At 45.7% G+C, this 20,676-nt stretch overlaps 1 protein-coding gene across 1 annotated transcript in view; it reads right to left on the bottom strand.

Moving 5' to 3' along the window:
- The window catches only part of LOC306960525 (aftiphilin-like), a gene marked incomplete at its 5' end in the record, with an annotated part of 28,223 nt that extends 8,750 nt beyond the window's left edge, over positions 1 to 19,473 (bottom strand). The window contains 5 exons of the mRNA XM_079552954.1: positions 3,423 to 3,494; positions 13,342 to 13,402; positions 15,014 to 15,103; positions 18,241 to 18,297; positions 19,344 to 19,473. Of these exons, the coding sequence (XP_079409080.1) occupies positions 3,423 to 3,494; positions 13,342 to 13,402; positions 15,014 to 15,103; positions 18,241 to 18,297; positions 19,344 to 19,473 (410 nt within the window). The remainder of the gene's footprint in view (positions 1 to 3,422; positions 3,495 to 13,341; positions 13,403 to 15,013; positions 15,104 to 18,240; positions 18,298 to 19,343) is intronic.
- Positions 19,474 to 20,676: the final 1,203 nt, after the last annotated feature.

Genomic DNA, 20,676 nt, shown 5'->3' with positions numbered 1-20,676 from the left:
TGAGAAGGAGTGAGAAGGAGTGAGAAGGAGTGAGAAGGAGTGAGAAGGAGTGAGAAGGAGTGAGAAGGAGTGAGAAGGAGTGAGCAGGTGTGAGAAGGAGTGAGAAGGAGTGAGAAGGAGTGAGAAGGAGTGAGAAGGAGTGAGAAGGAGTGAGGAGGTGTGAGGAGTGAGGAGTGAGAAGGAGTGAGAAGGAGTGAGAAGGTGTGAGAAGGAGTGAGAAGGAGTGAGAAGGAGTGAGAAGGAGTGAGAAGGAGTGAGAAGGAGTGAGGAGGTGTGAGGAGTGAGGAGTGAGAAGGAGTGAGAAGGAGTGAGAAGGAGTGAGAAGGAGTGAGAAGGAGTGAGGAGGTGTGAGGAGTGAGGAGTGAGAAGGAGTGAGAAGGAGTGAGAAGGAGTGAGAAGGAGTGAGAAGGAGTGAGAAGGAGTGAGAAGGAGTGAGAAGGAGTGAGAAGGAGTGAGAAGGAGTGAGGAGGTGTGAGGAGTGAGGAGTGAGAACGAGTGAGGAGTGAGAAGGAGTGAGAAGGAGTGAGAAGGAGTGAGGAGGTGTGAGGAGTGAGAAGGAGTGAGAAGGAGTGAGAAGGAGTGAGGAGTGAGAAGGAGTGAGAAGGAGTGAGAAGGAGTGAGGAGGTGTGAGGAGGTGTGAGGAGTGAGGAGTGAGAAGGAGTGAGAAGGAGTGAGCAGGTGTGAGGAGGTGTGAGGAGTGAGGAGTGAGAACGAGTGAGGAGTGAGAAGGAGTGAGGAGTGAGAAGGAGTGAGAAGGAGTGAGAAGGAGTGAGAAGGAGTGAGAAGGAGTGAGAAGGTGTGAGGAGGTGTGAGGAGTGAGGAGTGAGAAGGAGTGAGGAGTGAGAAGGAGTGAGAAGGAGTGAGAAGGAGTGAGAAGGAGTGAGCAGGTGTGAGAAGGAGTGAGAAGGAGTGAGAAGGAGTGAGAAGGAGTGAGAAGGAGTGAGAAGGAGTGAGAAGGAGTGAGAAGGAGTGAGAAGGAGTGAGAAGGAGTGAGAAGGAGTGAGAAGGAGTGAGCAGGTGTGAGAAGGAGTGAGAAGGAGTGAGGAGTGAGGAGTGAGAAGGAGTGAGAAGGAGTGAGAAGGAGTGAGAAGGAGTGAGAAGGAGTGAGCAGGTGTGAGAAGGAGTGAGAAGGAGTGAGGAGTGAGAAGGAGTGAGAAGGAGTGAGAAGGAGTGAGAAGGAGTGAGCAGGTGTGAGAAGGAGTGAGAAGGAGTGAGAAGGAGTGAGAAGGAGTGAGAAGGAGTGAGCAGGTGTGAGAAGGAGTGAGAAGGAGTGAGAAGGAGTGAGGAGGTGTGAGGAGTGAGGAGTGAGAAGGAGTGAGAAGGAGTGAGAAGGAGTGAGCAGGTGTGAGAAGGAGTGAGAAGGAGTGAGGAGGAGTGAGGAGTGAGGAGTGAGAAGGAGTGAGAAGGTGTGAGAAGGAGTGAGAAGGAGTGAGGAGTGAGGAGTGAGAAGGAGTGAGAAGGAGTGAGAAGGAGTGAGAAGGAGTGAGAAGGAGTGAGAAGGAGTGAGAAGGAGTGAGAAGGAGTGAGGAGTGAGGAGTGAGAAGGAGTGAGAAGGAGTGAGAAGGAGTGAGGAGGTGTGAGGAGTGAGGAGTGAGAAGGAGTGAGAAGGAGTGAGAAGGAGTGAGAAGGAGTGAGGAGGAGTGAGGAGTGAGGAGTGAGAAGGAGTGAGAAGGTGTGAGAAGGAGTGAGAAGGAGTGAGGAGTGAGGAGTGAGAAGGAGTGAGAAGGAGTGAGAAGGAGTGAGAAGGAGTGAGAAGGAGTGAGAAGGAGTGAGGAGTGAGGAGTGAGAAGGAGTGAGAAGGAGTGAGAAGGAGTGAGGAGGTGTGAGGAGTGAGGAGTGAGAAGGAGTGAGAAGGAGTGAGAAGGAGTGAGCAGGTGTGAGAAGGAGTGAGAAGGAGTGAGGAGGAGTGAGGAGTGAGGAGTGAGAAGGAGTGAGAAGGTGTGAGAAGGAGTGAGAAGGAGTGAGAAGGAGTGAGAAGGAGTGAGAAGGTGTGAGAAGGAGTGAGAAGGAGTGAGGAGTGAGGTGTGAGAAGGAGTGAGAAGGAGTGAGGAGGTGTGAGGAGTGAGGAGTGAGAAGGAGTGAGAAGGAGTGAGAAGGAGTGAGAAGGAGTGAGAAGGAGTGAGGAGTGAGGTGTGAGAAGGAGTGAGAAGGAGTGAGGAGGTGTGAGAAGGAGTGAGGAGGAGTGAGGAGTGAGGAGTGAGAAGGAGTGAGAAGGTGTGAGAAGGAGTGAGAAGGAGTGAGGAGTGAGGTGTGAGAAGGAGTGAGAAGGAGTGAGGAGGTGTGAGGAGGTGTGAGGAGGTGTGAGAAGGAGTGAGAAGGAGTGAGGAGGTGTGAGGAGGTGTGAGGAGTGAGGAGTGAGAAGGAGTGAGAAGGAGTGAGGAGGTGTGAGGAGGTGTGAGGAGGTGTGAGGAGTGAGGAGTGAGAAGGAGTGAGAAGGTGTGAGAAGGAGTGAGAAGGAGTGAGGAGTGAGGAGTGAGAAGGAGTGAGAAGGAGTGAGAAGGAGTGAGGAGGTGTGAGGAGGTGTGAGGAGGTGTGAGAAGGAGTGAGAAGGAGTGAGGAGGAGTGAGGAGTGAGGAGTGAGAAGGAGTGAGAAGGAGTGAGAAGGAGTGAGAAGGAGTGAGGAGTGAGGTGTGAGAAGGAGTGAGAAGGAGTGAGGAGGTGTGAGGAGTGAGGAGTGAGAAGGAGTGAGAAGGTGTGAGAAGGAGTGAGAAGGAGTGAGGAGGTGTGAGGAGGTGTGAGGAGGTGTGAGAAGGAGTGAGAAGGAGTGAGGAGGTGTGAGGAGGTGTGAGGAGTGAGGAGTGAGAAGGAGTGAGAAGGAGTGAGGAGGTGTGAGGAGGTGTGAGGAGGTGTGAGGAGTGAGGAGTGAGAAGGAGTGAGAAGGTGTGAGAAGGAGTGAGGAGGTGTGAGGAGGTGTGAGGAGGTGTGAGAAGGAGTGAGAAGGAGTGAGGAGGTGTGAGGAGGTGTGAGGAGTGAGGAGTGAGAAGGAGTGAGAAGGAGTGAGAAGGAGTGAGGAGGTGTGAGGAGGTGTGAGGAGGTGTGAGAAGGAGTGAGAAGGAGTGAGGAGGTGTGAGGAGGTGTGAGGAGTGAGGAGTGAGAAGGAGTGAGAAGGAGTGAGAAGGAGTGAGGAGTGAGGAGTGAGAAGGAGTGAGAAGGAGTGAGAAGGAGTGAGGAGGTGTGAGGAGTGAGAAGGAGTGAGAAGGTGTGAGAAGGAGTGAGAAGGAGTGAGGAGGTGTGAGGAGTGAGGAGTGAGAAGGAGTGAGAAGGAGTGAGAAGGAGTGAGAAGGAGTGAGAAGGAGTGAGGAGGTGTGAGAAGGATTGAGGAGTGAGAAGGAGTGAGAAGGAGTGAGAAGGTGTGAGGAGTGAGGAGTGAGAAGGAGTGAGAAGGAGTGAGCAGGTGGTGTTAGTGCAGAGGTTAGTGAGACCTGGGATGGACGGAGCTCCACTCTCAGAGTCGTCCACAGGACCAAAGAAGTCCAGGTTCAGCAGAGACGAGCCTGAAGCACGAGCAGCAGGTCCAACAGACAGAGGCAGAGTCAGAAACTACAGGAAACTACAGGAAACTACAGGAAAAACTACCGGAATCTACTGGAAACTACAGAGATGAGCCTGAAGCACGAGCAGGAGGACGAGGAGGTCAGGGCAGCTCAGGTTTGGAGCCCTCTGGTGGAGTAAACCTGAACTGCCCTGAGTCCTGACGTCAGGAAAGTCACAGGTCGTTTTCTGCACGTCGTCACTGGAGGTCAGAGGGAGGTCAGAGGGACAGGAGGTCAGAGGGAGGTCAGAGGGAGGTCAGAGTCTCACAGCCTGGACGTGCAGAAAGCGGCGCTGAGATGAAGGTGCAGGAGGAGCCGCTGTGTAAAGTGTGTTACTGTGTAAAGTGTGTTACTGTGTAAAGTGTGTTTCTGTGTAAAGTGTGTTACTGTGTAAAGTGTGTTACTGTGTAAAGTGTGTTTCTGTGTAAAGTGTGTTACTGTGTAAAGTGTGTTACTGTGTAAAGTGTGTTACTGTGTAAAGTGTGTTTCTGTGTGTTACTGTGTAAAGTGTGTTACTGTGTAAAGTGTGTTACTGTGTAAAGTGTGTTTCTGTGTAAAGTGTGTTTCTGTGTAAAGTGTGTTTCTGTGTAAAGTGTGTTACTGTGTAAAGTGTGTTACTGTGTAAAGTGTGTTTCTGTGTAAAGTGTGTTACTGTGTAAAGTGTGTTACTGTGTAAAGTGTGTTTCTGTGTAAAGTGTGTTTCTGTGTAAAGTGTGTTTCTGTGTAAAGTGTGTTTCTGTGTAAAGTGTGTTTCTGTGTAAAGTGTGTTACTGTGTAAAGTGTGTTACTGTGTAAAGTGTGTTACTGTGTAAAGTGTGTTACTGTGTAAAGTGTGTTACTGTGTAAAGTGTGTTACTGTGTAAAGTGTGTTACTGTGTAAAGTGTGTTTCTGTGTAAAGTGTGTTACTGTGTAAAGTGTGTTTCTGTGTAAAGTGTGTTTCTGTGTAAAGTGTGTTTCTGTGTAAAGTGTGTTTCTGTGTAAAGTGTGTTTCTGTGTAAAGTGTGTTTCTGTGTAAAGTGTGTTACTGTGTAAAGTGTGTTATTGTGTAAAGTGTGTTTCTGTGTAAAGTGTGTTTCTGTGTAAAGTGTGTTTCTGTGTAAAGTGTGTTACTGTGTAAAGTGTGTTACTGTGTAAAGTGTGTTACTGTGTAAAGTGTGTTACTGTGTAAAGTGTGTTACTGTGTAAAGTGTGTTACTGTGTAAAGTGTGTTACTGTGTAAAGTGTGTTTCTGTGTAAAGTGTGTTACTGTGTAAAGTGTGTTACTGTGTAAAGTGTGTTTCTGTGTAAAGTGTGTTACTGTGTAAAGTGTGTTTCTGTGTAAAGTGTGTTTCTGTGTAAAGTGTGTTTCTGTGTAAAATGTGTTACTGTGTAAAGTGTGTTTCTGTGTAAAGTGTGTTACTGTGTAAAGTGTGTTTCTGTGTAAAGTGTGTTACTGTGTAAAGTGTGTTACTGTGTAAAGTGTGTTTCTGTGTAAAGTGTGTTTCTGTGTAAAGTGTGTTACTGTGTAAAGTGTGTTACTGTGTAAAGTGTGTTTCTGTGTAAAGTGTGTTACTGTGTAAAGTGTGTTTCTGTGTAAAGTGTGTTTCTGTGTAAAGTGTGTTACTGTGTAAAGTGTGTTTCTGTGTAAAGTGTTTCTGTGTAAAGTGTGTTTCTGTGTAAAGTGTGTTACTGTGTAAAGTGTGTTTCTGTGTAAAGTGTTTCTGTGTAAAGTGTGTTTCTGTGTAAAGTGTGTTTCTGTGTAAAGTGTGTTTCTGTGTAAAGTGTGTTTCTGTGTAAAGTGTGTTACTGTGTAAAGTGTGTTTCTGTGTAAAGTGTGTTACTGTGTAAAGTGTGTTTCTGTGTAAAGTGTGTTTCTGTGTAAAGTGTTTCTGTGTAAAGTGTGTTACTGTGTAAAGTGTGTTACTGTGTAAAGTGTGTTTCTGTGTAAAGTGTGTTACTGTGTAAAGTGTGTTTCTGTGTAAAGTGTGTTTCTGTGTAAAGTGTGTTACTGTGTAAAGTGTGTTTCTGTGTAAAGTGTGTTTCTGTGTAAAGTGTGTTACTGTATAAAGTGTGTTTCTGTGTAAAGTGCGTTTCTGTGTAAAGTGTGTTTCTGTGTAAAGTGTGTTTCTGTGTAAAGTGTGTTTCTGTGTAAAGTGTGTTACTGTATAAAGTGTGTTACTGTATAAAGTGCGTTTCTGTGTAAAGTGTGTTTCTGTGTAAAGTGTGTTTCTGTGTAAAGTGTGTTACTGTGTAAAGTGTGTTACTGTGTAAAGTGTGTTTCTGTGTAAAGTGTGTTACTGTGTAAAGTGTGTTTCTGTGTAAAGTGTTTCTGTGTAAAGTGTGTTTCTGTGTAAAGTGTGTTTCTGTGTAAAGTGTGTTACTGTGTAAAGTGTGTTTCTGTGTAAAGTGTGTTACTGTGTAAAGTGTGTTACTGTGTAAAGTGTGTTACTGTGTAAAGTGTGTTTCTGTGTAAAGTGTGTTTCTGTGTAAAGTGTGTTTCTGTGTAAAGTGTGTTTCTGTGTAAAGTGTGTTTCTGTGTAAAGTGTGTTACTGTGTAAAGTGTGTTTCTGTGTAAAGTGTGTTACTGTGTAAAGTGTGTTTCTGTGTAAAGTGTGTTACTGTGTAAAGTGTGTTTCTGTGTAAAGTGTGTTTCTGTGTAAAGTGTGTTTCTGTGTAAAGTGTGTTTCTGTGTAAAGTGTGTTTCTGTGTAAAGTGTGTTACTGTGTAAAGTGTGTTACTGTGTAAAGTGTGTTTCTGTGTAAAGTGTGTTTCTGTGTAAAGTGTGTTTCTGTGTAAAGTGTGTTTCTGTGTAAAGTGTGTTACTGTGTAAAGTGTGTTTCTGTGTAAAGTGTGTTTCTGTGTAAAGTGTGTTTCTGTGTAAAGTGTGTTACTGTGTAAAGTGTGTTACTGTGTAAAGTGTGTTACTGTGTAAAGTGTGTTTCTGTGTAAAGTGTTTCTGTGTAAAGTGTGTTTCTGTGTAAAGTGTGTTTCTGTGTAAAGTGTGTTTCTGTGTAAAGTGTGTTTCTGTGTAAAGTGTGTTTCTGTGTAAAGTGTGTTTCTGTGTAAAGTGTGTTTCTGTGTAAAGTGTGTTTCTGTGTAAAGTGTGTTTCTGTGTAAAGTGTGTTTCTGTGTAAAGTGTGTTACTGTGTAAAGTGTGTTACTGTGTAAAGTGTGTTACTGTGTAAAGTGTGTTACTGTGTAAAGTGTGTTTCTGTGTAAAGTGTTTCTGTGTAAAGTGTGTTACTGTGTAAAGTGTGTTTCTGTGTAAAGTGTGTTTCTGTGTAAAGTGTGTTTCTGTGTAAAGTGTGTTACTGTGTAAAGTGTGTTTCTGTGTAAAGTGTGTTACTGTGTAAAGTGTGTTTCTGTGTAAAGTGTGTTTCTGTGTAAAGTGTGTTACTGTGTAAAGTGTGTTTCTGTGTAAAGTGTGTTTCTGTGTAAAGTGTGTTTCTGTGTAAAGTGTGTTTCTGTGTAAAGTGTGTTTCTGTGTAAAGTGTGTTTCTGTGTAAAGTGTGTTACTGTGTAAAGTGTGTTTCTGTGTAAAGTGTGTTTCTGTGTAAAGTGTGTTTCTGTGTAAAGTGTGTTTCTGTGTAAAGTGTGTTACTGTGTAAAGTGTGTTACTGTGTAAAGTGTGTTTCTGTGTAAAGTGTGTTTCTGTGTAAAGTGTGTTTCTGTGTAAAGTGTGTTACTGTGTAAAGTGTGTTTCTGTGTAAAGTGTGTTACTGTGTAAAGTGTGTTACTGTGTAAAGTGTGTTACTGTGTAAAGTGTGTTTCTGTGTAAAGTGTGTTTCTGTGTAAAGTGTGTTTCTGTGTAAAGTGTTTCTGTGTAAAGTGTGTTTCTGTGTAAAGTGTGTTTCTGTGTAAAGTGTGTTTCTGTGTAAAGTGTGTTTCTGTGTAAAGTGTGTTTCTGTGTAAAGTGTGTTACTGTGTAAAGTGTGTTTCTGTGTAAAGTGTGTTTCTGTGTAAAGTGTGTTTCTGTGTAAAGTGTGTTACTGTGTAAAGTGTGTTTCTGTGTAAAGTGTGTTACTGTGTAAAGTGTGTTACTGTGTAAAGTGTGTTTCTGTGTAAAGTGTTTCTGTGTAAAGTGTGTTTCTGTGTAAAGTGTGTTTCTGTGTAAAGTGCGTTTCTGTGTAAAGTGCGTTTCTGTGTAAAGTGCGTTTCTGTGTAAAGTGCGTTTCTGTGTAAAGTGCGTTTCTGTGTAAAGTGCGTTTCTGTGTAAAGTGCGTTTCTGTGTTAAGTGCGTTTCTGTGTAAAGTGTGTTTCTGTGTAAAGTGTGTTACTGTGTAAAGTGTGTTACTGTGTAAAGTGTGTTACTGTGTAAAGTGTGTTACTGTGTAAAGTGTGTTACTGTGTAAAGTGTGTTTCTGTGTAAAGTGTGTTTCTGTGTAAAGTGTGTTTCTGTGTAAAGTGTGTTTCTGTGTAAAGTGTGTTACTGTGTAAAGTGTGTTTCTGTGTAAAGTGTGTTACTGTGTAAAGTGTGTTACTGTGTAAAGTGTGTTTCTGTGTAAAGTGTGTTTCTGTGTAAAGTGTGTTTCTGTGTAAAGTGTGTTACTGTGTAAAGTGTGTTACTGTGTAAAGTGTGTTTCTGTGTAAAGTGTGTTACTGTGTAAAGTGTGTTTCTGTGTGTTACTGTGTAAAGTGTGTTACTGTGTAAAGTGTGTTTCTGTGTAAAGTGTGTTACTGTGTAAAGTGTGTTTCTGTGTGTTACTGTGTAAAGTGTGTTACTGTGTAAAGTGTGTTACTGTGTAAAGTGTGTTACTGTGTAAAGTGTGTTACTGTGTAAAGTGTGTTACTGTGTAAAGTGTGTTACTGTGTAAAGTGTGTTACTGTGTAAAGTGTGTTTCTGTATAAAGTGTGTTTCTGTGTAAAGTGTGTTTCTGTGTAAAGTGTGTTACTGTGTAAAGTGTGTTACTGTGTAAAGTGTGTTACTGTGTAAAGTGTGTTTCTGTGTAAAGTGTGTTACTGTGTAAAGTGTGTTTCTGTGTAAAGTGTGTTACTGTGTAAAGTGTGTTTCTGTGTAAAGTGTGTTTCTGTGTAAAGTGTGTTTCTGTGTAAAGTGTGTTTCTGTGTAAAGTGTGTTTCTGTGTAAAGTGTGTTACTGTGTAAAGTGTGTTTCTGTGTAAAGTGTGTTTCTGTGTAAAGTGTGTTTCTGTATAAAGTGTGTTACTGTGTAAAGTGTGTTTCTGTGTAAAGTGTGTTACTGTGTAAAGTGTGTTTCTGTCTAAAGTCTGTTTCTGTGTAAAGTGTGTTTCTGTGTAAAGTGTGTTTCTGTGTAAAGTGTGTTACTGTGTAAAGTGTGTTTCTGTGTAAAGTGCGTTTCTGTGTAAAGTGCGTTTCTGTGTAAAGTGCGTTTCTGTGTAAAGTGCGTTTCTGTGTAAAGTGTGTTTCTGTGTAAAGTGCGTTTCTGTGTAAAGTGTGTTTCTGTGTAAAGTGTGTTACTGTGTAAAGTGTGTTTCTGTGTAAAGTGTGTTTCTGTGTAAAGTGTGTTACTGTGTAAAGTGTGTTTCTGTGTAAAGTGCGTTACTGTGTAAAGTGTGTTTCTGTGTAAAGTGTGTTACTGTGTAAAGTGTGTTTCTGTGTAAAGTGTGTTTCTGTGTAAAGTGTGTTTCTGTGTAAAGTGTGTTACTGTGTAAAGTGTGTTACTGTGTAAAGTGTGTTTCTGTGTAAAGTGTGTTACTGTGTAAAGTGTGTTTCTGTGTAAAGTGTGTTTCTGTGTAAAGTGTGTTTCTGTGTAAAGTGTGTTACTGTGTAAAGTGTGTTTCTGTGTAAAGTGTGTTTCTGTGTAAAGTGTGTTTCTGTGTAAAGTGTGTTTCTGTGTAAAGTGTGTTTCTGTGTAAAGTGTGTTTCTGTGTAAAGTGTGTTTCTGTGTAAAGTGTGTTTCTGTGTAAAGTGTGTTACTGTGTAAAGTGTGTTACTGTGTAAAGTGTGTTTCTGTGTAAAGTGTGTTTCTGTGTAAAGTGTGTTACTGTGTAAAGTGTGTTTCTGTGTAAAGTGTGTTACTGTGTAAAGTGTGTTACTGTGTAAAGTGTGTTTCTGTGTAAAGTGTGTTACTGTGTAAAGTGTGTTTCTGTGTAAAGTGTGTTTCTGTGTAAAGTGTGTTTCTGTGTAAAGTGTGTTACTGTGTAAAGTGTGTTTCTGTGTAAAGTGTGTTTCTGTGTAAAGTGTGTTTCTGTGTAAAGTGTGTTTCTGTGTAAAGTGTGTTTCTGTGTAAAGTGTGTTTCTGTGTAAAGTGTGTTTCTGTGTAAAGTGTGTTACTGTGTAAAGTGTGTTACTGTGTAAAGTGTGTTACTGTGTAAAGTGTGTTACTGTGTAAAGTGTGTTTCTGTGTAAAGTGTGTTTCTGTGTAAAGTGTGTTTCTGTGTAAAGTGTGTTACTGTGTAAAGTGTGTTTCTGTGTAAAGTGTGTTTCTGTGTAAAGTGTGTTTCTGTGTAAAGTGTGTTTCTGTGTAAAGTGTGTTTCTGTGTAAAGTGTGTTTCTGTGTAAAGTGTGTTTCTGTGTAAAGTGTGTTACTGTGTAAAGTGTGTTACTGTGTAAAGTGTGTTTCTGTGTAAAGTGTGTTTCTGTGTAAAGTGTGTTTCTGTGTAAAGTGTGTTTCTGTGTAAAGTGTGTTTCTGTGTAAAGTTTGTTTCTGTGTAAAGTGTGTTTCTGTGTAAAGTGTGTTTCTGTGTAAAGTGTGTTTCTGTGTAAAGTGTGTTTCTGTGTAAAGTGTGTTTCTGTGTAAAGTGTGTTTCTGTGTAAAGTGTGTTACTGTGTAAAGTGTGTTTCTGTGTAAAGTGTTTCTGTGTAAAGTGTGTTTCTGTGTAAAGTGTGTTTCTGTGTAAAGTGTGTTTCTGTGTAAAGTGTGTTACTGTGTAAAGTGTGTTTCTGTGTAAAGTGTGTTTCTGTGTAAAGTGTGTTTCTGTGTAAAGTGTGTTTCTGTGTAAAGTGTGTTTCTGTGTAAAGTGTGTTACTGTCTAAAGTGTGTTACTGTGTAAAGTGTGTTACTGTGTAAAGTGTGTTACTGTGTAAAGTGTGTTACTGTGTAAAGTGTGTTTCTGTGTAAAGTGTGTTTCTGTGTAAAGTGTGTTTCTGTGTAAAGTGTGTTTCTGTGTAAAGTGTGTTTCTGTGTAAAGTGTGTTACTGTGTAAAGTGTGTTTCTGTGTAAAGTGTGTTTCTGTGTAAAGTGTGTTACTGTGTAAAGTGTGTTACTGTGTAAAGTGTGTTTCTGTGTAAAGTGTGTTTCTGTGTAAAGTGTGTTTCTGTGTAAAGTGTGTTACTGTGTAAAGTGTGTTACTGTGTAAAGTGTGTTTCTGTGTAAAGTGTGTTACTGTGTAAAGTGTGTTTCTGTGTGTTACTGTGTAAAGTGTGTTACTGTGTAAAGTGTGTTTCTGTGTAAAGTGTGTTACTGTGTAAAGTGTGTTTCTGTGTGTTACTGTGTAAAGTGTGTTACTGTGTAAAGTGTGTTACTGTGTAAAGTGTGTTACTGTGTAAAGTGTGTTACTGTGTAAAGTGTGTTACTGTGTAAAGTGTGTTACTGTGTAAAGTGTGTTACTGTGTAAAGTGTGTTTCTGTATAAAGTGTGTTTCTGTGTAAAGTGTGTTTCTGTGTAAAGTGTGTTACTGTGTAAAGTGTGTTACTGTGTAAAGTGTGTTACTGTGTAAAGTGTGTTTCTGTGTAAAGTGTGTTACTGTGTAAAGTGTGTTTCTGTGTAAAGTGTGTTACTGTGTAAAGTGTGTTTCTGTGTAAAGTGTGTTTCTGTGTAAAGTGTGTTTCTGTGTAAAGTGTGTTTCTGTGTAAAGTGTGTTTCTGTGTAAAGTGTGTTACTGTGTAAAGTGTGTTTCTGTGTAAAGTGTGTTTCTGTGTAAAGTGTGTTTCTGTATAAAGTGTGTTACTGTGTAAAGTGTGTTTCTGTGTAAAGTGTGTTACTGTGTAAAGTGTGTTTCTGTGTAAAGTGTGTTTCTGTGTAAAGTGTGTTACTGTGTAAAGTGTGTTTCTGTGTAAAGTGTGTTTCTGTGTAAAGTGTGTTTCTGTGTAAAGTGTGTTTCTGTGTAAAGTGTGTTTCTGTGTAAAGTGTGTTTCTGTGTAAAGTGTGTTTCTGTGTAAAGTGTGTTTCTGTGTAAAGTGTGTTTCTGTGTAAAGTGTGTTTCTGTGTAAAGTGTGTTACTGTGTAAAGTGTGTTACTGTGTAAAGTGTGTTTCTGTGTAAAGTGTGTTACTGTGTAAAGTGTGTTTCTGTGTAAAGTGTGTTACTGTGTAAAGTGTGTTTCTGTGTAAAGTGTTTCTGTGTAAAGTGTGTTTCTGTGTAAAGTGTGTTTCTGTGTAAAGTGTGTTACTGTGTAAAGTGTGTTACTGTGTAAAGTGTTTCTGTGTAAAGTGTGTTACTGTGTAAAGTGTGTTTCTGTGTAAAGTGTGTTTCTGTGTAAAGTGTGTTTCTGTGTAAAGTGTGTTTCTGTGTAAAGTGTGTTTCTGTGTAAAGTGTGTTTCTGTGTAAAGTGTGTTTCTGTGTAAAGTGTGTTTCTGTGTAAAGTGTGTTTCTGTGTAAAGTGTGTTTCTGTGTAAAGTGTGTTTCTGTGTAAAGTGTGTTTCTGTGTAAAGTGTGTTTCTGTGTAAAGTGTGTTTCTGTGTAAAGTGTGTTACTGTGTAAAGTGTGTTTCTGTGTAAAGTGTGTTTCTGTGTAAAGTGTGTTTCTGTGTAAAGTGTGTTTCTGTGTAAAGTGTGTTTCTGTGTAAAGTGTGTTACTGTGTAAAGTGTTTCTGTGTAAAGTGTGTTTCTGTGTAAAGTGTGTTACTGTGTAAAGTGTGTTTCTGTGTAAAGTGTGTTTCTGTGTAAAGTGTGTTTCTGTGTAAAGTGTGTTTCTGTGTAAAATGTGTTACTGTGTAAAGTGTGTTACTGTGTAAAGTGTGTTACTGTGTAAAGTGTGTTTCTGTGTAAAGTGTGTTTCTGTGTAAAGTGTGTTTGTGTAAAGTGTGTTTCTGTGTAAAGTGTGTTTCTGTGTAAAGTGTGTTACTGTGTAAAGTGTGTTTCTGTGTAAAGTGTGTTTCTGTGTAAAGTGTGTTTCTGTGTAAAGTGTGTTTCTGTGTAAAGTGTGTTTCTGTGTAAAGTGTGTTTCTGTGTAAAGTGTGTTTCTGTGTAAAGTGTGTTTCTGTGTAAAGTGTGTTTCTGTGTAAAGTGTGTTTCTGTGTAAAGTGTGTTTCTGTGTAAAGTGTGTTTCTGTGTAAAGTGTGTTACTGTGTAAAGTGTTTCTGTGTAAAGTGTGTTTCTGTGTAAAGTGTGTTACTGTGTAAAGTGTGTTTCTGTGTAAAGTGTGTTTCTGTGTAAAGTGTGTTTCTGTGTAAAGTGTGTTTCTGTGTAAAGTGTGTTACTGTGTAAAGTGTGTTACTGTGTAAAGTGTGTTACTGTGTAAAGTGTGTTTCTGTGTAAAGTGTGTTTCTGTGTAAAGTGTGTTACTGTGTAAAGTGTGTTACTGTGTAAAGTGTGTTTCTGTGTAAAGTGTGTTTCTGTGTAAAGTGTGTTACTGTGTAAAGTGTGTTACTGTGTAAAGTGTGTTACTGTGTAAAGTGTGTTTCTGTGTAAAGTGTGTTTCTGTGTAAAGTGTGTTTCTGTGTAAAGTGTGTTACTGTGTAAAGTGTGTTACTGTGTAAAGTGTGTTACTGTGTAAAGTGTGTTTCTGTGTAAAGTGTGTTACTGTGTAAAGTGTGTTTCTGTGTAAAGTGTGTTTCTGTGTAAAGTGTGTTTCTGTGTAAAGTGTGTTTCTGTGTAAAGTGTGTTTCTGTGTAAAGTGTGTTACTGTGTAAAGTGTGTTACTGTGTAAAGTGTGTTTCTGTGTAAAGTGTGCGTGAAGAGCGTCTCGTACCGTCCAGAGGGTTGGTAAGGCCACTGCTGCTCCAGTCGAACTGCACAGGGGGCAGCGCCTCCTGGTGGACACAAGCAGGTCAGACAAACTGAGCACAAAGACATCGAGCTGTTCAGGGCGAGTGTGGGCGGGGCCAGGAGGATGACGAGTGTGTGGGCGGGGCCAGGTGGATGAGGAGTGTGTGGGCGGGGCCAGGTGGATGAGGAGTGTGTGGGCGGGGCCAGGTGGATGATGAGTGTGTGGGCGGGGCCAGGTGGATGACGAGTGTGTGGGCGGGGCCAGGTGGATGATGAGTGTGTGGGCGGGGCCAGGTGGATGATGAGTGTGTGGGCGGGGCCAGGTGGATGATGAGTGTGTGGGCGGGGCCAGGTGGATGATGAGTGTGTGGGCGGGGCCAGGAGGATGATGAGTGTGTGGGCGGGGCCAGGTGGATGAGGAGTGTGTGGGCGGGGCCAGGTGGATGATGAGTGTGTGGGCGGGGCCAGGTGGATGAGGAGTGTGTGGGCGGGGCCAGCTGGATGAGGAGTGTGTGGGCGGGGCCAGCTGGATGAGGAGTGTGTGGGCGGGGCCAGGTGGATGATGAGTGTGTGGGCGGGGCCAGCTGGATGAGGAGTGTGTGGGCGGGGCCAGCTGGATGAGGAGTGTGTGGGCGGGGCCAGCTGGATGAGGAGTGTGTGGGCGGGGCCAGGTGGATGATGAGTGTGTGGGCGGGGCCAGCTGGATGAGGAGTGTGTGGGCGGGGCCAGGAGGATGACGAGTGTGTGGGCGGGGCCAGGTGGATGATGAGTGTGTGGGCGGGGCCAGCTGGATGAGGAGTGTGTGGGCGGGGCCAGGTGGATGATGAGTGTGTGGGCGGGGCCAGGAGGATGATGAGTGTGTGGGCGGGGCCAGCTGGATGAGGAGTGTGTGGGCGGGGCCAGCTGGATGAGGAGTGTGTGGGCGGGGCCAGCTGGATGAGGAGTGTGTGGGCGGGGCCAGGTGGATGAGGAGTGTGTGGGCGGGGCCAGGTGGATGATGAGTGTGTGGGCGGGGCCAGCTGGATGAGGAGTGTGTGGGCGGGGCCAGCTGGATGAGGAGTGTGTGGGCGGGGCCAGGTGGATGATGAGTGTGTGGGCGGGGCCAGGTGGATGAGGAGTGTGTGGGCGGGGCCAGGTGGATGATGAGTGTGTGGGCGGGGCCAGGTGGATGGTTGGAGGAGGGTAACGTGTGTGGGCGGGGCCAGGCTGATGGGTGGAGGAGGGTAACGTGTGTGGGCGGGGCCAGGCTGATGGGTGGAGGAGGGTAACGTGTGTGGGAGGGGCCAGGCTGATGGGTGGAGGAGGGTAACGTGTGTAGGCGGGGCCAGGTGGATGTGTGTGGGCGGGGCCAGGCTGATGGTTGGAGGAGGGTAACGTGTGTGGGCGGGGCCAGGCTGACGGGTGGAGGAGGGTAACGTGTGTGGGCGGGGCCAGGCTGACGGGTGGAGGAGGGTAACGTGTGTGGGCGGGGCCAGGCTGACGGGTGGAGGAGGGTAACGTGTGTGGGCGGGGCCAGGCTGATGTGTGTGGGCGGGGCCAGGCTGACGGGTGGAGGAGGGTAACGTGTGTGGGCGGGGCCAGGCTGACGGGTGGAGGAGGGTAACGTGTGTGGGCGGGGCCAGGCTGACGGGTGGAGGAGGGTAACGTGTGCAGACCTGGACAGACTCAGCAGCACAGGGGGAGTTGTGGGCGATGGAGGCGATCATCTCTGCAGCAGAAACAGGCTTCACCGGCTCCAACATGCCCTGAAACACAGAGGAGGAGGAGGTCAGAGGAGGAGGTCAGAGGTCAGAGGAGGAGGAGGTCAGAGGAGGAGGTCAGAGGTCAGAGGAGGAGGAGGTCAGAGAGACAGAGGAGGAGGTCAGAGGAGGAGGTCAGAGGAGGAGGAGGTCAGAGAGACAGAGGAGGAGGTCAGAGGAGGAGGAGGAGGAGGTCAGAGGAGGAGGTCAGAGGAGGAGGTCAGAGGAGGAGGAGGTCAGAGGAGGAGGTCAGAGGAGGAGGTCAGAGGAGGAGGAGGTCAGAGAGACAGAGGAGGAGGTCAGAGGAGGAGGAGGAGGAGGTCAGAGGAGGAGGTCAGAGGAGGAGGTCAGAGGAGGAGGAGGTCAGAGGAGGAGGTCAGAGGACGAGAAGGAGGAGAAGGAGGTCAGAGGAGGAGGTCAGAGGAGGAGGTCAGAGGAGGAGGTCAGAGGAGGAGGTCAGAGGAGGAGGTCAGAGGAGGAAGAGGTCAGAGGAGGAGGTCAGAGGAGGAGGAGGTCAGAGGAGGAGGTCAGAGGAGGAGGAGGTCAGAGGAGGAGGTCAGAGGAGGAGGTCAGAGGAGGAGGTCAGAGGAGGAAGAGGTCAGAGGAGGAGGTCAGAGGAGGAGGAGGTCAGAGGAGGAGGTCAGAGGAGGAGGAGGTCAGAGGAGGAGGTCAGAGGACGAGAAGGAGGAGAAGGAGGTCAGAGGAGGAGGAGGTCAGAGGAGGAGGTCAGAGGAGGAGGTCAGAGGAGGAGGTCAGAGGAGGAGGTCAGAGGAGGAGGAGGAGGAGAAGGAGGTCAGAGGAGGAGGAGGTCAGAGGAGGAGGTCAGAGGACGAGAAGGAGGAGAAGGAGGTCAGAGGAGGAGGTCAGAGGAGGAGGTCAGAGGAGGAGGAGGTCAGAGGAGGAGGTCAGAGGAGGAGGAGGTCAGAGGAGGAGGTCAGAGGAGGAGGAGGTCAGAGGAGGAGGTCAGAGGAGGAAGAGGTCAGAGGAGGAGGAGGTCAGAGGAGGAGGAGGTCAGAGGAGGAAGAGGTCAGAGGAGGAGGAGGTCAGAGGAGGAGGTCAGAGGAGGAGGTCAGAGGAGGAAGAGGTCAGAGGAGGAGGTCAGAGGAGGAGGAGGTCAGAGGAGGAGGAGGTCAGAGGAGGAGGTCAGAGGAGGAGGTCAGAGGAGGAAGAGGTCAGAGGAGGAGGTCAGAGGAGGAGGAGGTCAGAGGAGGAGGTCAGAGGAGGAGGTCAGAGGAGGAGGAGGTCAGAGGAGGAGGAGGTCAGAGGAGGAAGAGGTCAGAGGAGGAGGTCAGAGGAGGAGGAGGTCAGAGGAGGAGGTCAGAGGAGGAGGAGGTCAGAGGAGGAGGTCAGAGGAGGAGGAGGTCAGAGGAGGAGGAGGTCAGAGGAGGAAGAGGTCAGAGGAGGAGGAGGTCAGAGGAGGAAGAGGTCAGAGGAGGAGGAGGTCAGAGGAGGAGGTCAGAGGAGGAGGAGGTCAGAGGAGGAGGTCAGAGGAGGAGGAGGTCAGAGGAGGAGGTCAGAGGAGGAAGAGGTCAGAGGAGGAGGAGGTCAGAGGAGGAGGAGGTCAGAGGAGGAAGAGGTCAGAGGAGGAGGAGGTCAGAGGAGGAGGTCAGAGGAGGAGGAGGTCAGAGGAGGAGGTCAGAGGAGGAGGAGGTCAGAGGAGGAGGTCAGAGGAGGAGGAGGTCAGAGGAGGAGGTCAGAGGAGGAGGTCAGAGGAGGAAGAGGTCAGAGGAGGAGGTCAGAGGAGGAGGAGGTCAGAGGAGGAGGTCAGAGGAGGAGGTCAGAGGAGGAGGTCAGAGGAGGAGGAGGTCAGAGGAGGAGGTCAGAGGAGGAGGAGGTCAGAGGAGGAGGAGGTCAGAGGAGGAGGTCAGAGGAGGAGGTCAGAGGAGGAAGAGGTCAGAGGAGGAGGTCAGAGGAGGAGGAGGTCAGAGGAGGAGGTCAGAGGAGGAGGTCAGAGGAGGAAGAGGTCAGAGGAGGAGGAGGTCAGAGGAGGAGGAGGTCAGAGGAGGAGGTCAGAGGAGGAGGAGGTCAGAGGAGGAGGTCAGAGGAGGAGGAGGTCAGAGGAGGAGGTCAGAGGAGGAGGAGGTCAGAGGAGGAGGTCAGAGGAGGAGGAGGTCAGAGGAGGAGGTCAGAGGAGGAGGAGGTCAGAGGAGGAGGTCAGAGGAGGAGGAGGTCAGAGGAGGAGGTCAGAGGAGGAGGAGGTCAGAGGAGGAGGATGTCAGAGGAGGAGGTCAGAGGAGGAAGAGGTCAGAGGAGGAGGTCAGAGGAGGAGGAGGAGGTCAGAGGAGGAGGTCAGAGGAGGAGGAGGTCAGAGGAGGAGGTCAGAGGAGGAAGAGGTCAGAGGAGGAGGTCAGAGGAGGAGGAGGTCAGAGGAGGAGGAGGTCAGAGGAGGAGGAGGTCAGAGGAGGAGGTCAGAGGAGGAGGTCAGAGGAGGAGGTCAGAGGAGGAGGTCAGAGGAGGAGGTCAGAGGAGGAGGTCAGAGGAGGAGGTCAGAGGAGGAGGTCAGAGGAGGAGGTCAGAGGAGGAGGTCAGAGGAGGAGGAGGTCAGAGGAGGAGGTCAGAGGAGGAGGTCAGAGGAGGAAGAGGTCAGAGGAGGAGGTCAGAGGAGGAGGAGGTCAGAGGAGGAGGAGGTCAGAGGAGGAGGAGGTCAGAGGAGGAGGAGGTCAGAGGAGGAGGAGGTCAGAGGAGGAGGTCAGAGGAGGAGGTCAGAGGAGGAGGTCAGAGGAGGAGGTCAGAGGAGGAAGAGGTCAGAGGAGGAGGAGGTCAGAGGAGGAGGAGGTCAGAGGAGGAGGAGGTCAGAGGAGGAGGAGGTCAGAGGAGGAGGTCAGAGGAGGAGGTCAGAGGAGGAGGTCAGAGGAGGAGGTCAGAGGAGGAAGAGGTCAGAGGAGGAGGTCAGAGGAGGAGGTCAGAGGAGGAGGTCAGAGGAGGAGGTCAGAGGAGGAAGAGGTCAGAGGAGGAGGTCAGAGGAGGAGGAGGTCAGAGGAGGAGGTCAGAGGACGAGAAGGAGGAGAAGGAGGTCAGAGGAGGAGGTCAGAGGAGGAGGTCAGAGGAGGAGGTCAGAGGAGGAGGTCAGAGGACGAGAAGGAGGAGAAGGAGGTCAGAGGTCACACAGGAGTGGTTAGTTTCCGGTGGTCTGTTAAACTCACCAGTCCGGCCGCGTACATGGGGACGATCACCGGCTGCTTCTTCTGCCCCGTGAACAGCTGTGAACACAACACACACCGGTCAGACCTAACCACTCTGCCACCGGTCAGGACTAACCACTCTGCCACCGGTCAGACCTAACCACTCTGCCACCGGTCAGCTCTTTCTGATCTCTGCACAAATATATTTATCCTCTAGAAGCAGAAAACAGAACAATAATGTAGCTCATCCTTCCATTTCATTTGTATCTGAGGTGAGACAACCGAGAAACTTCCTTTAACCTCTTAACTCCCGCCTGAACCGAGGGGAGCTTTTTCCTCACGTCATCACATTGTTTTTCCAGCATTTTTTTGTTGGGTTTTCAACTCATTTTTGCCACATTTTAGGAATTTTTGGTCAAATTTGTATCACATTTTTGTAACATTTTTTTTTAATCAATTTTTTGTCATTTTTTTGTCATTATTGGTCAATTTTGTCACATTTTTGTAATTTTTTCGTCATTTTTTGTCAAATTTTAATCATATTTTTGTAAAAAGAAAAAAAAATTGTAAAATTTTTTATCAAATTTTATTTATTTTTCATCACATTTGTGTCATTTTTTTTGTCAATTTTTGTCAATTTTTTATCACATTTTTGTAACTTTTTGTCACTTTTTTGTCAAAGTTTTCTCCCTTTTTGTCACATTTCCATCATTGTTTTCGTCTCAGTTCTGTCTCTATTTTCACACCTGTTTCCCAGAAGCTTTTGGATTGGGGTAAAGCCAAACTGGAGAAAATGTGCTCGGTTCAGGCGGGAGTTAAGGGGTTAAAGACAAAGGGGCAGAAAAAACACTTTCCTGCTCCGACCCGGAGGCGCAATACACACTCATGGAATCACGAAGGAGAAGCTAGCAGGCTAACGGGCTAAGCTAACTGTGGGCTAGCTCCACTTGAACAGTTTTTACAGCCAAGTGTTTCCCATATTTACACATTAAACTCTAATGATTTTGATGAATGATGTTCTTTTCTTTCAATACTTTTATTTTTTATACAAACGTGCGTGACGACGGCCTCAGTGTGTTGTTGTGTTGTGTTGTTGTGTTGTGTCGTGGTGTTGCGGCTCTTACGATGTTGCGTGTGTCGATGCCCAGGCTGCACAGCAGGGCCTTGTTGCAGAAGGAGCCCCCCCACTGGAAGCGCAGTCCGATGGCCTCGTGGATGTCCAGGAGCTGAGCCCAGACACGGACACACACCGAGCTGAGGAGGAAACACCGGGTCAGCTTCATAACACTGCAGACCGTACATGAAACACACACACCTAACACACTCCTAACACACACCTAACACACACCGAGCTGAGGAGGAAACATCACAGTTCATAAAGGTCAGCACACACTACACGGGAGGTAGTGTGGGCGGCAGAAAGACGCGACTTTACTCCAGTCGTAGGAAATCAAACATGTTAGATTTTTAAGCCCGATTTTGGACACACGGGAGGAACGTGGGTGATTTTACCGACACAAACGTGAACGACAGAGTGATATAAAGACAGGAAAACACCTTTCACTTCTCTGTTAATTTTAACATTTAACATTTTAGTCATTTTTTCATCCATTTTTTTATCACATTTTTGTAATTTTTTGTCATTATTAGTCACATTTTTGTCATTTTTTTCGTCCATTTTTTATCACATTTTTGTTTGTTTTTTGTCACATTTTTGTTTGTTTTTTGTCCATTTTTTGTCACATTTTTATCACATTCTTGTAATTTTTTGCCATTTTTTTGGTCAAATTTTTGTCATTATTTGTCACATTTTAGTCATTTTTTCATCATTTTTTTAATCACACTTTTGTCATTTTTTGTAACATTTTTCATCAAATTTTTGTCATTTATCATCACATTTTTGTCATTTCTTGAAACATTTTTTATAAAATTTTTGTCATTTTTGTCGCATTTTTGTCCCGACCCGAAGGCGCAATACACACTCATGGAATCACGAAGGAGAAGCTAACAGGCTACGCTAACTGTGGGCTAGCTCCACTCAGACCTAACCACTCTGCCACCGGTCAGGACTAACCACTCTGCAACCACAAATGTGAATGACAGAGAGATATAAAGACAGGAAAACACCGCCGCGCCTCCTTTTTTCACTTCTCTGTTAAACCAGCGGCACAAACGACTCATTTCACGGCCACAGCCCCACACACGAAACAGCACCACTTTATATCACCAAAAGTTCACCACAACCACCTTTTCCAGCTACATTTCAACCACAGAGTTTAGCGGCTCTTACTGAGTTTTTCAGCGCATTTTTGTCATTTTATGGTCAATTTTGGTCATTTTTTGTCAATTTTGGTCCATTTTTTGTCACATTTTTGTAATTTTTTTGTCAATTTTTCATCACATTTGTGTCATTTTTATGGTCATTTTTTTGGTTATTTTTTGTCAATTTTTCATCTT

The sequence above is a fragment of the Gobius niger genome (genome assembly GCF_951799975.1).
Source record: "Gobius niger genome assembly, chromosome: 3".
Classification (NCBI taxonomy): domain Eukaryota; kingdom Metazoa; phylum Chordata; class Actinopteri; order Gobiiformes; family Gobiidae; genus Gobius; species Gobius niger.
Note: the sequence above shows the minus strand (reverse complement) of the source record. Positions and strands in the feature narration are given on the sequence as shown.